This window comes from Rattus norvegicus, chromosome 12 (genome assembly GCF_021556685.1).
Source record: "Rattus norvegicus strain SHRSP/BbbUtx chromosome 12, alternate assembly SHRSP_T2T, whole genome shotgun sequence".
Taxonomy (NCBI): domain Eukaryota; kingdom Metazoa; phylum Chordata; class Mammalia; order Rodentia; family Muridae; genus Rattus; species Rattus norvegicus.
In genome coordinates, this window is record NC_141545.1 from 51216272 (window position 1) to 51233700 (window position 17429).

Sequence of the window (17429 nt, forward strand, 5' to 3'; positions counted from 1 at the left end):
TCCAAGCTCCTACAGGACAGCTCACTGAGCTCTCAACACTCGATGGCTTTCCAAGTTCAAGGTTCCAAAGTCCTTCCTCAACTCGTCCCATAACACATGGTCAGGTCCGTCACAGCAATACCCCATTCTCCTGGTGCCAATTTCCGTCTTGGGGTTTCTACTGCTGGGATGAAACACCAGGACCAAAGCAACTTGTGGAGAAAAGGTTTATTTGGCTCACACTTCCATATCATTGTTCATCACTGAAAGAAGTCAAGACGGGAACTCAAGCAAGGCAGGAACTCAAGGGAGGCAGGAGCTGATGCAGAGGCCATGGAGGGTGCTGCTCACTGGCTTGATCTTCATGACTTGCTCAGCCTACTTTCTTATAGAACCCAGAACCACCAGCCCAGGGATGGACACGCCCACAGTGGGCGGGGCCTACCCACCCCATCAATCACTAATTAAGAAAATTCTCTACAGGCTCACATACAGCCTAATTGTATGGAGGAGTTTTCTCAAGTGAGGTTCTTTCCTTTTGGAAAACTTTTAGCTTGTGTCATAAAACCAGCCAGCACAAGGAATAAGAAAACTCTCCATGGGTACCTGGCTAGAGCTCACCTGTATGACATGAGGGTAAAGCACCTAGCTGTATGTTGCCTGTGTCCTGAGAAGTTGAGTAAGGCTGGCCAGAATCAAGCTTCTAGGCATGGCCGAGGTTCTTGGTTACCCTCCGGGTCTGCAGTGAGAAAGAGCCTAAGTTGAACAGAATGACAGGAAGCTCACAAGGTTTGGGGCTGTTGAAAGGATCAGGCCTTTCAGAAACCACTAACTCCATACAGGATAACAGGACAGGCACTGGGAGGGAAGAGCCCACGTGAAGGCTCCCACTTGTGAGCGAATGAAAGCCTTTTTAAATAAGCCTGAAGTAAAAATGGCCTGAAAAAACTCCTTGTGGTGAAGGGAACCCTGGAGACTTGTACCAGGATTCCTGACAGCAGTCCTGCCATACAAGGCAGGATCAGAGAGTCTCTGCAAAGAGGGCCCAAGAGGCCAATGCATGAAGCTATGAAGATGAGGAAGCCTTGTCATGATTGCAGGATACCAGAAGTGCCAAGACCATGGGGGGCATCCACCAAGGAAAGGTGCAGACACAGAGAAGAGGCAGACCAAGAGAGGATGTGGGAGCTGCAGGTGGGAGAGCTGGAGGAGAGGGGGACACCTACGTGTTTATTCCATCCTGAGCCCCAGATGCATGACAGACATGAAGCTGAAGGGTTTGGGGTTTCCCCGGCTAGGCTTCTGTCTTACTCTGGTCTGATCTTTTCCTGTCGTGCCTTCGTTCCTGCTATTTGGAATGACACATCCACTCTGCCATCGTGTGGTAGTCCCACAGAATTTGCCTTTTGACTTGAGGGAGTCACAGCTAAAGGACTGTTTAAAGGCCATTGGCGACTTTGGACGTTGGGTTGGGTGCATTTAGAGCAGAGATGACCATGGACCGATATATGGGCGTCAGGGATGGAATGCTGTGGTGTTGTTGTGAGATGGCTTCTGCAGATCTGCGAATTCGATTACCTAGTTCCCAACTAGGTAGATACTGTGGAACCTTTAGGAAGTGGAGCCTACCTGGAGAAAGTTAGTCACTGGGGAAAGGGGTTCCGGGGTCCAGTTTTGAGATTTTTACAGTCAGCCCCACTTCCTGTCCACCCTCTACTTCCTAAGTGCACATGCAGTATGACGGGATGATTCACATTTGTGCTGCCATGCTACCTGGTCAAGATGGACTGTGTCCCTTGAGGCAAAACCACACACCCACACACTACCATGCTCCCTTGAGTAGCTTCTTGTCAGAATGGGATCACAGCCAACTAATACATCGTGGAAGCCTGGAGGATCTGGGACCTCATTTAACAAAACAGAAAATGGCCAAGACCGAACTCTGGACTTCACTGGGTCACGGACTAAGCAAGTGGGTTACCTTGCGTGGGCTATGTTTTATTATTTTTACAACCCAGTTCCATTGCCAGCTGACTTTCGGGTGCCCTAAAGCTGCATATAAATGGGCTTTCCTCTCTGCTGAAATCAGCCGTTTGACGGATGAATCACAAGCATACATGTGTGTATAATTCATATTTAAATGAGTGTATAAGCTCCAGCATTCTTCTCTATGTTTGCCTGCCTAAATCAGCTCACAAATGCCCCTTGGACAACCTTTCAGGGGCAGGATATCTACATCAGGGTCCAACGCTTGTCTGGAAGGGATAAAGGAAGACAGGTGTTGGCTCATTGTTTCTTCCCATGTACACTGTGGAAGGCAAACTCCAGCTGCATAGTTACAAACCTCATCTACCACCTTCTCCCCATATCCGGGCTCCAGACCAGCCCCTCTCCACCCCCACTTTCCTATCTTTCACAGTGCTTCTAAAATACTTCCAAAACACAGCCCAGATGTCTCACTTGCCAAAATAAACGCACCCAGCCTTGCAAGGTTCACATTGGCTTTGTTACATACTCTTAACAACAATCCATGAAGCAAAGTTAATAGCCACTAAGAAATATAAAATAACCAAGCTAAAATAACGCAGGGTGTCCCCAGACAGCAGAGAACCTCTCTTAAGGAAGGTCCCGACATCTGAACAGACTGCACTATGTTTGCAACAATGTAGAAATTAGGGATGCCACCCTTGCCGGCAGTGAGACCCATTCCCGTGGGTTTGTAACTATTTTCTGACATGTAGGCCTCCAGGTGGCCTCTACCACATTTCTCAGGGACATGGACCTGTGGCCTTTCAGAGAATGGTGTCATCTACGAGTTAAGATCCCAGGCTCCCTGGGCGGTAGTGATGTATGTGCCTTTAACCTCAGCACTTGGAAGGTGGAGGCAGGTTGAGTTCAAGGCCAGCCTGGTCTACAGATCAAGCTCCAGGACAGCCAGGGCTATACAGGGAAATCCTGTCTTGGAAGAGAAAGAGAAAGAAAAAAAAAAGATGCCAGGCTTGTCACAGACAGACCCACTTGCCTTGAGCTGTAGGTCTCCTGTGGTCTACATAGGCGGCTTCTTTCAGTTTCCCTGTCTGCAAAGTGGAAACAGTCCTCCAAAGTGGAGGTAGTGTGAATCCTTCACAGGAAACATTGTTTCTAGGTGAACATTGAAGCTAGGTGTGGAATCAAGAATTGTTCGCAGCTGTCCTGTAGGGCTGGCTACTCTGGTTGAAGGCTCTGAGGACGACAGAGGTCAGTATGAGGGGTGAGAGCCCCAGCATGGGTCACAGAGGTGCTTGGGGCAAGGCCAAGTTGGACAAAACTTGAAGATGTGGTCCATGATGTGTGCAGGGTGCCCGACCTGTCAGTTAACTAGTAACTGTCAGGGCCAAGAAAAATCAGGGTTCGGGCCTCAGCGAATAATCTCTGGTAAAGCATGCCCCCTATACGCCCCTATAGACTCCCATAGGCCCCTATAGGCTCCCATAGGACCAGGCGATAGGGGCCCGTTCTAATGTTGAAACGGGAAAATGTAGTGTTAGGGTCCTACCTTAATTTGGATTATATTGCTGTGGTAGAAGACCAGGACCAAAAGCCAGTTGGGGAGGAAGGGGTTTATTTGGCTCACTTCCACATTATTGTTTGTCACTGAAAGAAGCCAGGGCAGGAACTCAAGCAGGGCAGGAACCTGGAGGCAGGAGCTGATGCAGAGGCCATGGAGAGAGGTGCTTCTTACTGGCTTTTGGTCCTTCGCTGCTCAGCTCTAACCAATGGACACGGCACACACAGCCATAAACGCTCCAGAGGGAGCTGAATGGAGATGGCAGGGGGACAATTGTCCATCAGCTTCAAACACAAGGACTTGGTCACCTGCTGGACCTCATGGCCTCTGGCTGGGGGAGTCAATGTGCCACTGCCTCTTAAACCCTCCAGGTGTCCTGTTCCCAATGAGAAGGACAGCCAACACTGAGACTCTGATCTTAAGTCTTTCCCTGTCACACCTCTACCTTCCACCTTGTGTGCCCTCTGACCCTTGTCTGTGTCCTCTGACCCTTGTCTGTGCCCCTGACCCTTGTCTCTGCCCTCTGACCCTTGTCTCTGCCCTCTGACCCTTGTCTGTGCCCCTGGCCCTTATCTCTGCCCTCTGATCTTTGTCTCTGCCCTCTGATCCTTGTCTCTGCCCTCTGACCCTTGTCTGTGTCCTCTGACCCTTGTCTGTGCCCCTGACCCTTGTCTCTGCCCTCTGATCTTTGTCTCTGCCCTCTGACCCTTGTCTGTGCCCCTGACCTTGTCTGTGCCCCTGACCTTGTCTGTGCCCTCTGACCCTTGTCTCTGCCCTCTGACCTTTGTTTCTGCCCTCTGACCCTCACCATCATGTTTATTTTGAATAATCACAAATACACTTTTGTTTTTTTGTTGTAGGCTGGTGGGTCATGTGATACTGAGTGGTACCTCACCCTGCACTTGTCTCAGCACCTCATGAAGACTTAGCTGAGTGTGGCAGCTTTGGAGAGATTCTAATCAGTCCTGACACCCACCTCTCTCCTCCACACCACCCCAAGGCAGCCTCTCCCAATTGCAGCTGTCTGCCTTGCACATGTCTCAAGATGTAGGTCCCGAATTCCTGTCCCCCAAACGTTTCCAAGTAGCTGAGGGCCCCTGGAGACCTACTATGTTGAATCTGTGGAGTATCCACCTTCCCCTGCACACAGTAGGTGCTTAATAATAATTATGGGAGAGTCAGGTCGAGTCTCCTGAGCTCCAAGAACCCCGGGCATCAAGCATCTATTGCTCCAGCAAGTGCTGGGTGAAGCTTGAGTGAGCAAGTGGAGACTGGCCAGTCCTGCCGGACTTGGACTTTGTGGTCATGTCATAGCTCCAGGCAGGAGTTCAGGCTGGCTCCCCTCCTCTATCCCGTAGCAATCTACATGCAGCCTTAAAGGGTACAAGCAGCTTTTGTTTCAAGTCCTCCGAGGTTTATTTGTTCTACATAAAAAAAAAGAGCTGTGTGTTTGGGTAATGATAAACAGACTTTTATTTTGAATAATCACAGGTAGGCTTTTGTTTTTCAATAGCATTTCATGTGCAAGTGGGCTCGGTGAGCCAAAGGTACATTCAGCAATTCATTTTTAGCGCAGTTATAAATGAGTTCATGCTATTATAGCTAAGTAAAAGTTAAAATTCTACAATGTAAGGCTGAGGCTTTTTGCCTGGAGCAAGGCCCAGGACTCAGAGAGCTGCCTGTATTTTGTCGCATGGGAGCACACGGCCCAAACACGGGGCCATCACGACGCGCAGCTCTGTAAACAGTCTAGCCTCAGCCAGACACAAATGCAAAGAACCCAGTTCCCCAAATGCCACCCTGCACCCACCTAAGACACCATGCTCCTACTGTGAGATGGGCTGACAGTGTGGAAAGTGTCCATTACAAAATGCACCCTGTCGTCCTGAAGGCCACACTAGAGCAGGAATTGAGCACCGAAGTCTGGATTGCAACAGGGAACACAGAAGGTATGGCTTCTGAAGAACAAAGCCTCCCAGTGCTGGGAAGCTTTCGGTTAGGGTGGCCCTTTGGGCTGCTATGTGGGAGCCAAGCCTGAGAGAGGCCAGGCCAGGCCCCCTCGGCCCCTCTGAGAAGCTCAGCTCTCCGTACCCTGGTGCTTTTGTCCTCTGCATCATCAGACACCATTGTCATTCTTTGTGTGGTGGCCCCAGCTTCAGCTCCAGTCAGCTTCCTGGGGCATGGCAGCCCATTACTTAGGATTGGCTTTCGGCCTGGCACCCAGTAGACGGCTCAGTGCTGGGTGCTCCTGCTGCTGTCGGTGGTGCTCCCACTTCTGCCTCCGGTGCTCCCGCTCCTGCCGGCGGTGCTCCCGCTCTTGCCGGTGGTGCTCCCGCCGCTGCAGGCGCTCTCTCCCCCGAGTCAGAGCCTCCAGGTACCACTGCTGCTCTTTCCACTGCTGCTTTTGCCATTCCAGCTTCTCCTTTCTGATCTCCAGTTTGCAGAATTCCTGATCCAGCTGCTGGAGCTGTGTCCGCAGCTGCCTGTTTCGTGCATTGACATCTTGGCAGAAGTCCTCGTGAGCCTGTTTGGCTGCAGTGTCCCAGGCCTTGGTCTTCTTCTTCAGCTCCCTGGTGATGTCCTCTCCAGACTCCAGCAGGTTCATACCCTCCACTTGCTTCTCCAAGGCGGCCCTCTCCCTCAGGAACTGAAAGTGTGCCTCTCGGTCCATGAAGGGGATGTTGGCTACTATGCTAGCGTGCTCTAACTCTAAGGCTTTTATCTCCCGATCCTGGCTCTCCTTTATGTGTGCGATGGGCTCCAGGGCCTGCAGCTTCTTCTTCAAGCTGGCGTCGAGCTTCTTGTTCCGCATCAGCTCCTTCTGGAGGTCTTCCCTCTGTGAGGTGAAGGTGGAGACCAGCTCTTGCCTCCTGTCCTTGATCTCTTGACACTGCTGGATGTAGTCTTTCCACAGGGAGTCGTACTTCTCCTGGGTTTCCTGGTTTTTCTCCTTCAGGTACTCCAGGAAGGGCTTGTTCCCTGCTTCCTCGTAAGCCTTTTCATCCTGGAGCTCCCTAGTATCCCTCAGTAGCACTGCCCTCCGGAACTTAGCCGATTCCTTCTCATGCTCCAACTGATTCATGACCACCACGGTCCTCTTCCTCACTTTCTTCTCCAGTCGTGTCATTGACTCCGGCTTCAGGTAGCTGTTGAGAATGGTCACATGAGGAGACTCTGGAAAGCCTTCTGCGAGGCAGCCAGTGAATTCCTTGGGATCCTCGAGGTCGCCATGGCTGCTCTCCTGATTTTTGAGGCTGATGCTAGCGGAGGAGCAGGAGCTTGTGTCCGTGGGCTTTCTGTCAAGGGAAGGGAGTCCAAGGAAGGATGTGTCCTCTTTCTGTGGCTCCTGTTCTGTGGAGACTAGCTCCGGCCATCTCACCCTGAAGTCACACAAGGCCCTTTTCCTGGTCAGGAAAGTCTTGTATCTGGTTGTCAGGAAAGCAGTGTCTTCATATTGAGCAAGGAACGTAGAGGGTACCGCAACCTTGACCCCTTCTCTCTGGGGGAAGATGGTAGCACGCCTGCCCCTCGTGTCCCAGTTTGGGTAATTTTGACCTCGGGGTTCCATAGTCCCTTCGCCTCCTGAGGGCAGGGCGCTGCCCTTCACAGATTCCACTACCAGGTGCTCAGCACCTTCTGCAGGCTAAGGTAGCCCCAGCCGGCCATCGTCTGGGTCCCTAAGCCACCACTTTCCCTACATTGCCCCAGCTCTAGCACAGCCTACCACCTTTGTCCAAGCCTTGGAACCAAGTGGGTTCTCTGCACAATGATGGCTCGGAATGTGGAATGTCCTGGGAGTCTAATTCTTTGACCTGTGAAGGCCCAGGGAGAGGTGTCTGCTGCCGCGTTCACACCTGCTCGTTTCTGATTCTACTCATTTGGGTCCTCTCCTCCCGTGGGCTAGTTGGGTAAGGGTCCTAGATTCCTTAATTCTTTGCTCTGTTTCCTTTCTGTTTGGTTGGTTTCTGCTCTGATTTTTGTTATCTAGTCCCATCTCCTCGATTTGGGTTTGGGCTGTCCCCATTCCCCCAGGATCTTTGGCTCCACCCTTAAGCCATTTCTTCATGTTCTTTCTGGTGTTTTCACGTAAGCACTTAGGGCTAAAAGCTTCCCTCCCGCGACCGTTTTTGATGTGTCCCAGACACTTCCTTATGTCGGTCTTCATTTCCATTTAATTCTGGGATTTTTTTTTTAATTTCTTTCTTGATTTCTTCTCCAACCCGTTCACTGCTCGGCGACATGTTGTTTAATCTCCAGTTTTTGCACCACTAGAGATTCATCTGTTGTCGATTTTAAGCCTTATCACACCGTGGTCAGATGGAATACACAGATTTGTTGCTGTTTCCCTCGATGCGTAAGGATTTGTTTTCTATCCCGGGGTGTGGTGTGCGTTAGAGAAGCTCCCATTGCCCGCTGAGCAGAACTCGTGTTCTTTGACGTTTTGATGAAATGCCCTATAGATAACAGGCTCGCATAGCACATGATGTCGCAGCGTGCTTACGTTTCTCTGTGTGCTTTTGTTGTCGTTGTTCAGATAACCTGCCTACTGGAGAGAGCGAGGTATTGATCACTGAGTTGGAGTCAATCTGTGTCTTTAAGTCCAACAGGATACTTTTTGTGAAATTAAATGTATACACATTTAGGATTGTAATGTCTTTTGGGTTAATTCCCTTAATTAAAGGAAATGTCTTTCTTTACCTCTTCCCGGGCCCATCTGCTTGGTGTAAGTTTTTTTCACCCTTACACTTTTAAGGTGGTTCCTACCTTTGAAGGTAAGTTTGGTTTCTGGTACATGAGAAGATGCATTTGTTTGGCCAGCCTGTGTCTTTTGATTAAGAAGTTAAAGCTGTTAGTATTTAAAGTTATTATTGAAATGTATATGGTGCTGGGTACGGAGGCACCTCTAATCCCATTGCTCTGGAGGCAGAGACAGACCTTTGTGAGTTCAAGGCCAGCCAGGGCTACATAGTGAGACCTTGGTTGTCTCAAAAAAAAAAAGAAGAAGGAGGAGGAGGAGAGGAGGAGGAGGAAGAGGAGAAGGAGGAGGAGGAGGAGGAGAAGAAGAAAAAGTAGATGAAAGAAAAGTTTGTGTTGATCCTGCCTCTGCTTGTGTGTGAGTGTGTGTGTGTGTGTGAGTATGTGTGTGAGTGTGTGTGGGTGTGTGTATGAGTGTGTGAGTGATGTTTGTGAGTGCGTGTGAGTGTGTGAGTGTGTGAGTGAATGTGTGTGTGTATATGTGCATGAGTGTGGGTATATGTATGTGTGTATGTTTGTGTGTGTAAATGTGTGCATGTGAGTGTATATGTGTTGTACGTAAGTATGTGTGAATGTGTGTGTATGTGAGTATGTGTGTGTATGTGAGTATGTGTGTGTGTGAGCATGTATATGAGTGTGTGAGTGATGTCTGTGTTAGTGTGTGTGTGAACATATGTATGAGTATTGTGAATGTGTGAGTGTGTGTGAATGTGTGTATGTGTGTGAGTTGTATATGTGTGTGCATGTGTGAGTGTGTGTGCATGTGTGAGTGTGTGTGCTTAGTCCTATTTTGTATTTCAACAATTATACTTTTATTTCCTTTCTGTACTGTCTTGGCTGTGCTTATTTCTCTGTTAGGTCCAAAGTATCACTTCCACTATGCACTGCAGAGTTCTTTAGTGGACATGAATTATTTTAGCCTGTTCATAGCATATTGGGAAACTTTTTCTTTTTTCCCTCAACTATGTCAAATAGCTTTTCTAGTAGCCAGGCCTCTGTGATCTTTCAGAACTTGACGTACCAGACCATTCTGGCTTTTAATGTTCCCATTGAGGAATCAGCTGTTAGTCTGGGTTTTCCTTTAAATGTGACTTGTGATTTCCCTCTTGCAGTTCCCAGTGCCCTCTCTTTGTTTTATATTTTTAGTGCTATGCTGTGGGAGTTTCTTTTCCGGCTCCTCTATTTGGTGTTCTGTGTGTTTCTTGTGTCTCTATGGAAGCATCTTTGCTTGGTTTGGGGAAGTTTTCTTCTATGATCTACTGAAAGACGTAGTCGGTTCCATTGGTCTGGAATTCCTCTTCAATATGCCTATGAGTCCGAGACTTTGTGCTTTCCCAGTGCCTTGAATTATCTTCGTGTTTCTATTGAGTGCTTTTAAATCTGTTAATATTTTGCTCCTGTCTAATAATAATTTACTTTATCTTCCAGTCCTGGCATTCTTCCTGCTTACTCCATTCTGCTTATGAAGCTTTCCACTGTGGCTCTGATTGGGTCATTGGGTTTTTCAAATGCGTCTTTACTTCAGCTTGAGCTCTCTTCAGTATTTCCGAATCTTTATTCAATTTGAGTTTTATAATCCTAAATTGTCTTCATTCATTCATTCATTCATTCATTCATTCATTGTGCTTTCCTGGGGATCCACTCGTTGCTAATCTCTCTAAATTCACTGAGCTGTTTGTTTTGCCTAAACCCTTTGCATTCTTCGATGGATTTCATAGCCGTTCTTGTAAACTCTTATGTCCAGGAGTTCATCTAGGTGATTTGTTATTGGGGAACCAGTCTACGGTGGGTCTGTGGCTGGGAGGGGTGCTTGTGACATCCTGTCCTGGCCCTTCATATTGCTTGGGTTTTCTGGTAAGACCTGGACATACAGACTTTCATGGTGGGTTATATGTCTGAGGTGAGATTTAAGGCAGCTTCTGTGGTGGCAAGCTTGGTTTGGGGTTTGCTTGTGGATCTTTCATTTTTGGTTTCTGTTGTCGCCCAAGTTTCTTTCGTTTCCGTCAATCAAACATGAAGAGATGGTAGGAAACCCCCTCAGTTGCTCGGGGACAATTTCGATTGGAGGAAAGGGAGTGACTCCAGTTAAGAAGTGTCCAGGAAAGCAGGCAATGGGACCGATGGTGGGATCTATTTAGGCTTTGGTACCTGAGTTCTGCCAGGGAGTTAGGGATGGTACGGGCGGGGTCTTGGGCACATACCGGGCTAAGCTGGCACATGAGCTGTGAGACCCAAGTTAGGCTTAAGACGTGGGGATGGTGTGGGCAGGCAAGGTTCCAGGAATTTACCAGGATACACAGGAGCACAAACGTGCACCCGATCCCAACCTAGGTTAGAGGCTGGGTGGAATGCAAGCTTCCTAGGGTCTTTGAAACTCACCAGACTGGACCAGTGCACAGGATGTGCAACCTGGGCTGCATTTGAAGTTGGATATGGAATGGGTGGGCTAGCATCCAGTGACACACCAGACTGAACTGGAGCATAGGAAGTATGACCCTTGCTAGGTATGGAGGTTAGACATGGCGCCAGGAAATGGGGTGGGGGGGAGCACTAGGGTCAGGTAGACTCAGCCTGCTAGGCTGGTGTACAGGATGGGCCTGTAAGTTGGGAAGGGCGCAGGAGAGGCTCATGAAGCTGGCCTGGTGCAGAAGATGAGATACTGACCAGGTCCGGTGATTTCAGAGGGTTCAGGTGGGCTAGGATCAGGCAGACTCGGCAGGCTGGGCTTGCACCTGCCCCGTGTGTCAGTAACCTTCACCTCAGTCCTCAGTGTCGGTGGCAAGGCCTTGTCCTGCAGATTCTCGCATCACCCTTGAATTTGGGTAATGGTAACAGGCTGGAGCGCAGCTCCTGCATAATGCACTCACCGTTCCTCACACAAGGGAGAACTCCTGATTCTGAGGAATCATAAGAAGCAGCTCGCCCTTCTCCCTCGAACAGGCAGGCTGTGGTCAGCAGGGCCCAGAGAACCACAGTAATGTCAGGTGACCTCATCACCTTCGCTCAGCTTCTTCTGCGTCAAAGAAAAAAGACCCACGGCACATCCCCAGCACACAGCCCCATGCCCAGCATGCCACTGCACCATCAAACACTGTGGTTGATGGGATAGTGAAACCAGCCGGTTACTGTGCAGGATATGGCTGCACAGACCCAACTGGGGAGAGCCACTTTATAAAGGCACCTTCCAGAACCCATGCGTCTACAGGTCTGCCTGTGGTGTTTATGGGAGGGAGCAATGTGTCCTGGTCCCATTTACTGCCTAGGCCTTTCCAGCCCTGCTTCCTAGCCTGCAGCCTGGCACAGTGCATATCTGAAGGAATTCTGTGTCCCTCGAAAGGTGACACGGCGTTTATGCAGACAGGCAGGAGTCTCCAGTGACCCCCTCCTCCTCTTCTCTCTGCCCATCAAGCCTGAATCTAAGCAACAGCGACATCCTGACCATCTATGACGGAGATGAGGTTGTGCCCCACGTCCTGGGCCAATACTTTGGCAACAGCAGCCCTCAGAAGCTGTACTCCTCCACGCCGGACCTCACCATCCAGTTCCACTCGGATCCTGCTGGCCTCATCTTTGGCAAGGGCCAGGGATTTATCATGAACTATATAGGTAGGTACCCTAACCCATCCATCTTGGTTGTGTCGGAGGAAACGCATGGTGGTTTCCCATGGGTACATCTGTGTGGATGCTGAATCTGTTAGTGCGCAGGCATGGTCATGTGTGGCTGTAGAGGGGTAGGCTCTCGAGTCATGAGGACCAGGGTTTATGTCCTAGCACCATTGTGGAAGTCTGTGTGATCTTGTGAGAGTCAGTGAGCCACTCTGAGCATCTTCTCGTGTGTGTAAAGTGGAAATACTGAGTGGTCTTAGTTAGGGTTGTACTGCAGTGAACAGACACCATGACCAAGGCAACTCTGATAAGGACAACATTTAATTGGAGCTGGCTTACAGGTTCAGAGATTCAGTCCATTATCATCAAGGCGGGGAGCATGGCAGCATCCAGGCAGGCATGATGCAGGAGGAGTTGAGAGTTCTACATCTTCGTCTGAAGGATGCTAGTGGAATACTGGCTTCCAGACAGATAGGGTGAGGGACTTAAAGCCCACACCCACAGTGACACACCTCCTCCAACAAGGCCACACCTCCTCCAACAAGCCACACCCACTTCAGTAAGACCACACCCACTGCAACAGAGCCACACCCACTCCAACAAAGCCACACCTACTCCTCCAACAAGGCCACACCTACTCCTCCAACAAGGCCACACCTCCAAATAGTGCCACTCTCTGGGCCAAACATATCCAAACCATGACACTGAGGAACTGATGAGAGCACTTAGAAAATGTGACCTCCCAGTACTAAGGCATGTTGTATTTTGCCCTCTGCCCTGATGTCACTGCACATACCCACCTCCCTCTGCTGGCACCTTCTCAACCCTCATCTGCTCTCTGTCTCCTGACCTAAAGCCAGCTCTTCCTAAGATACCCTTTCTGCTGAGTTCTTAAACATGGCAGCACCACCTGCCTGTCCTCCTTCACCTGCTTCAAGGCCTGTACGCACAAGCAGGGTGCATCTTCCTTGGTTCCTCAGAGTGACCGATGAACCCTCCATAAAGCAAAGCAAGAAAAACAGCACATGGTCAAGGTTAAGGCCAGTTCACATCTCACTCTCCATCACCATAACCACCATCACCACCACCGCCATCATCACTGTCATCACCATCATCACCACCACCACCACCGCCATCATCATCATCACCACCACCACCACCACCACCATAACCCACAACACCACAACTGCAGTAGCCACCACCATTTACACAACCATAGTCACCAGCCCTTTAGCTCTAACTAGCAGGACATGTATACCACAGCCACAGGACCTATACCCACACCACCATCATCGCCATCATCATCACCACCACCTCTATCAGCATCACCAACAATACCAATAGCAACAGCCACACCCTTTCCTAGCAAGTGGGATGACAGCTTCCCTGCTTTTCCTGTCTTCTTTCCTTGCCTCCCTCCATCCGTACTCCTGCCTTTCGAGACATGTCTCAGATCCACACACATCTCTCTATACCCTTCCACGAACACTCCCTTGGCCCAGTCCACCATCACCCACATCAGTCAGGAAGGTAGGACACCATGACACATTTCTTACCTAGCACCAAAGAGACTTGGGCATCCAGCAGAGCCAACCCTCTCCCAGCCTGGCAGAAGCTGCCCTGGGTCGCAGAGCGTGGCCGGGATTGGTGAATCAGGGTGGAGCCGAAGCTCACACCCAGGTAGCCTGGTTCCCGGCTCTCCATGTCCCCTGTTCTGTGATATTCTTGTTATATGTAGATCTCCTCAAGGTGAGAGGGATGGTTAATGCCTGACCGCTCATGGCCGGGATGGTGGGACACCCTGCACATCCTGATAACAAGGTTAAACTGGTGGTTGTGGTCTGTGCTAGCTCCTCCCGGAAAGTGGCAAGGCATCTTAAATTCAGGATGCAGCAGGGAAACAGAGGGCTCATCCAGCCAAGCCCCTGATTTCTATACCACAGAGCTCCTTGGGATGAATGAAGGTTTCCCATGCTTCGCCTGGGAGATTTCTGGCCTCTTTCTAACACCGACTTTCCTGTCTGCCCTTCTCTAAGTTGACAAGGTACACCTCTGGCCAGTAGTGACCCCAGGAGACTGGCACGGGCTCCCATAAGGCAGTTACTTTTGTCTTCTCAGCTGGCAAGCAGCCTTCACCCTCATCTGCCTCCCCCACTCACTTCTCTGACTTTCCAAAAGGCTAAGGCAGGCATGCACACTCTCCATCCTGCTTCTTGGACCTGGCTTCCTCCCCCTTCTTATGCTGCAGATGGGATGTTGCTGCTGCAACTCCTGAGATTTTCTCATGGGCGGGGCACAGATGGATGCCCTTCTGATGAGTGCCCTTTGGAGGGAAGGGTTCTGGTGGCTTTGCTCCCATCCGTCTCCAGAGCCTCCCTCTTCCTCTCGGCTGTAAGATGAGGTCATCCCATGGTTCCTCTATGGCCCAGTGCCCGAGCCAATCTTACAGAATGGCATCAGCTAGATGGCAAAGATCTGACTCCATCCAGGGCTGATCAAGGTGACCCCGGCATCTGGCCAGTGTCCTAAAGAAGTGTTCTTGTACACTGAGTGTGAAGCCGTGTGTGCTGTGAAGGTTCAGGGCTGGTCATGCGTGTTACGTGTTCACTCCTCTAGTTAGGGAGTAGTAAATGAACTCTAACCTAAGGGATAATGTCCCCTGCAGTGCTGTACTGAGGACTGAAGGGTTCCACTTGATCCAAAGGCAATCAAATGATTGATTACTGATACCTGCTATGAGCACAAAGTAGGCCCATGGTGCTTGTCTTAGGGTTTTACTACTGGGAGCAGACACCATGACCAAGGCAACTCTTGTAAGGACAACATTTAATTGGGGCTGGCTTACAGTTTCAGAGGTTCAGTCCATTATCATCATGGCAGGAAGCATGGCAGCATCCAGGCAGGCCTGGTGCAGGAGGAGCTGAGAGTTCTACATCTTGATCCCTACCAGGATGTAGAACTCCTGGCTGCAGCAGGAGACTGTGTGCCACCATAGGCGTAGCTTGAGCATAGGAGACCTCAAAGCCCCGCCTCCAATAGTGACACACTTCCTCCAACAAGAACATGCCTCCTCCAAGTAGGCCACAGTTCCTAAGAGTGCCACTCCCTGTAGCCAAGCATTCAAATACAGAAGTCCACGGAAGACAAACCTATTCAAACCATTACAGCACAGCATGTTTGATACTTCTGGGCATTTATTTTGCCCAGAGATTGGTTAGATCCTGGTGCTATATGGCCATGAACATGAAGTCATTAATTCAGATTCCTAGTGCCTGCCAAGGCCTTCACAGACCCATAATCAAATACACAGAGGTTCATACATCTTATCAGGCCTGCGTTAACCGCCATTTGGCTGTGCCATGTGGAATGGACAGTGTCATGATCCTTGACCTCATTCTGCAGTTGAAGACGGTGAAGCCAAATGTGTGTCTCAAAGATGACTGGAGCTGTACCTCTTCTTTAAAAGAGAGGAAGGGCTAGCCTGGGCTCTGGCTTGCATGAATCCCTAAGAGCCAGGCAGGGTGGGATATGCTCTTAATCCTAGCACTCAGGAAATGGATGTGTGTGGATCTCTGTGAGTTCAAGACCACCCTGGTCAAACAAGGCTTTATGGTGAGATCCTATCTTTTTTAAAAGGGGGTGGGGGAGACTCATGAAGCTCTGGGTTCTATCCCAAAACTTCATAAATGACTCCCAGCATTTGGGAAGAGGAAGGTTAGAAATTTAAGGACATCTTCAGATAGGCAGTGAATTCAGGCTGACAGAAGACTTCCTGAAAGTGGAAGAAAATGAAGAGGCGAGGGAAGAAGGGGGAGGGGAGAGACAGAGACAGATCAAGACGAAGCAGAGAGAGTTGTTTGACTACCAGAACGTCTCCTTGCTTGCAGCAGGGTTAACAAGAGCTTAAGGAGACAGACAGTTTGGGCATCTCCACACCCCTGGGGGAAAACAGAATTTCCATTTCCCTGGTAGCGACCTCTGGAAACTGAATGGTGTGTGTAGGTGACTCAGTCATGCTACCCAGGGAGAGAATGATGTGGAGAAAGTAAAGTCACTCCTGCCACAGAGGGGACAGAGTTCTGCACAGGGGTATGGTACAGCAGCACCCACTGAAGGTCGGATGGCCAAAGCTTTCTGTCTAAATGCCAGAGAAAGCCCACGGCGTCCGTCCCATCTCTCCCTCTCAGTCCACCTTCCAGCACAGGCAGCTGCGTCCCAGACTTAAAAATAGGGCCCCCTGTCCTCCCCTCCAGGCCACTCTAGAAGCAATTTCCCTTGTCCTCTTTCGGCAGACAGCCTGGAGAGGTCCTTTCTCCAAATAAAACTGCAATAACATCCTGGGGGGAGCTTCTACTTCCTGCTCAGGGCAGCTTTCCTTGGGCGGTCAAGAACGCCGCTGTCCTTAGAAGGACACAACACTGGGTCGGGTCTGCTCACTGTACACTCTGACACGAGGACAGTTAAGAGTAAGGTTTGGACTGTCACCTCAGTGACAGGGTTTTGTAGGAGGAAGAGAGGATCCCACCAGTGGATAGCTCAGCGACGCCTTTGAGTGTCCTGGGTTGTGGACAAGGTTCTCCGCTGGCTTGCACTGGCGGTAAGCTGTTGTCCTGCTGTGAACTAATCCTCCTCAGGCTTGGGGGGGGGGGTAGCTGTAAAGCACATGACTCTGAGTCTGAAACCTCTCCTCCCAAACCTAAGGAAGATGTCTTTGTTTTAAAGAGGTGTCACGGAACGACTCCTGCTCAGACTTGCCTGAAATTCAGAACGGCTGGAAAACCACTTCCCACACGGAGCTGGTCAGGGGAGCCCGGATCACATACCAGTGCGACCCTGGCTACGACATCGTGGGGAGTGACACCCTCACCTGCCAGTGGGACCTCAGCTGGAGCAGCGACCCCCCGTTTTGTGAAAAGAGTAAGTCAGCTTTCTTCTCCCTAAGTTGTTGAGTAGAAAAAGCCACCCCCAAGGGCACATGCCACATGGTGTCAACCACATGTTTAAGGTAGGAGCTGGCTTCCTCTCTTGAATATTGGAACCCTGGTTTCTGGTGCCTACAACCTAGTGGAAACGTGAATAAATAAAGTGCATGGGGTGGAGGGTGACAGGGGCAGTGGGGGCTGTAGTAAATGATAGTGTGTCCAGCCTGTGTGGAAGCCATGTTGACTCTTCAAAGCCAAACCCATCCTGCTCCAACTTTACCTCCCTCCTAGGCAACTAGCTTCCTTCCTGCTGACTTTAGGATGCTGCCCCAGGAGTACAGGGCCAGCCATGAGTAGTGGCTATGCTCTTCGTCCTGAAAGGGGGATAAGAAAGGGAGTGCTGCTGGCTTCTCCCTGGTGTCCTACAACAAGGGAAGGAGCTGAGCCTGCAAGCCGCTGGCCTCTCCTCCCAGCATCGAAGTCCCAACCCCAACCCTGTTGCAGGGGATGTCAGGGTGATAGTCTGATATTCCTGTTTCTCATGATCAGAATCAGAACAGCTCAATAATGACATATGTCGGCAGAGGATGAGGGGGATGGGAAGGGATAGGGCAGGAACT

The 17429-nt window shown here is 50.2% G+C and overlaps 2 protein-coding genes across 4 annotated transcripts in view; one reads left to right on the plus strand and one right to left on the minus strand.

Moving 5' to 3' along the window:
* Nucleotides 1-17429, plus strand: part of Sez6l (seizure related 6 homolog like) — a 156915-nt gene that overhangs the window by 120196 nt on the left and 19290 nt on the right. For all 3 annotated transcript variants that reach the window (XM_087578551.1, NM_001415749.1, NM_001415748.1), the window contains exons 10-11: nt 11691-11887; nt 16610-16804. In XM_087578551.1, coding sequence (XP_087434677.1) covers nt 11691-11887; nt 16610-16804 — 392 coding nt within the window. The remainder of the gene's footprint in view (nt 1-11690; nt 11888-16609; nt 16805-17429) is intronic.
* Nucleotides 4972-7291, minus strand: Ccdc121l2 (coiled-coil domain containing 121 like 2). Its single transcript, XM_087579574.1, has one exon. The coding sequence runs from the start codon at nt 7092-7094 to the stop codon at nt 5718-5720; it is 1377 nt and encodes a 458-aa protein (XP_087435700.1). The 5' UTR covers nt 7095-7291; the 3' UTR covers nt 4972-5717.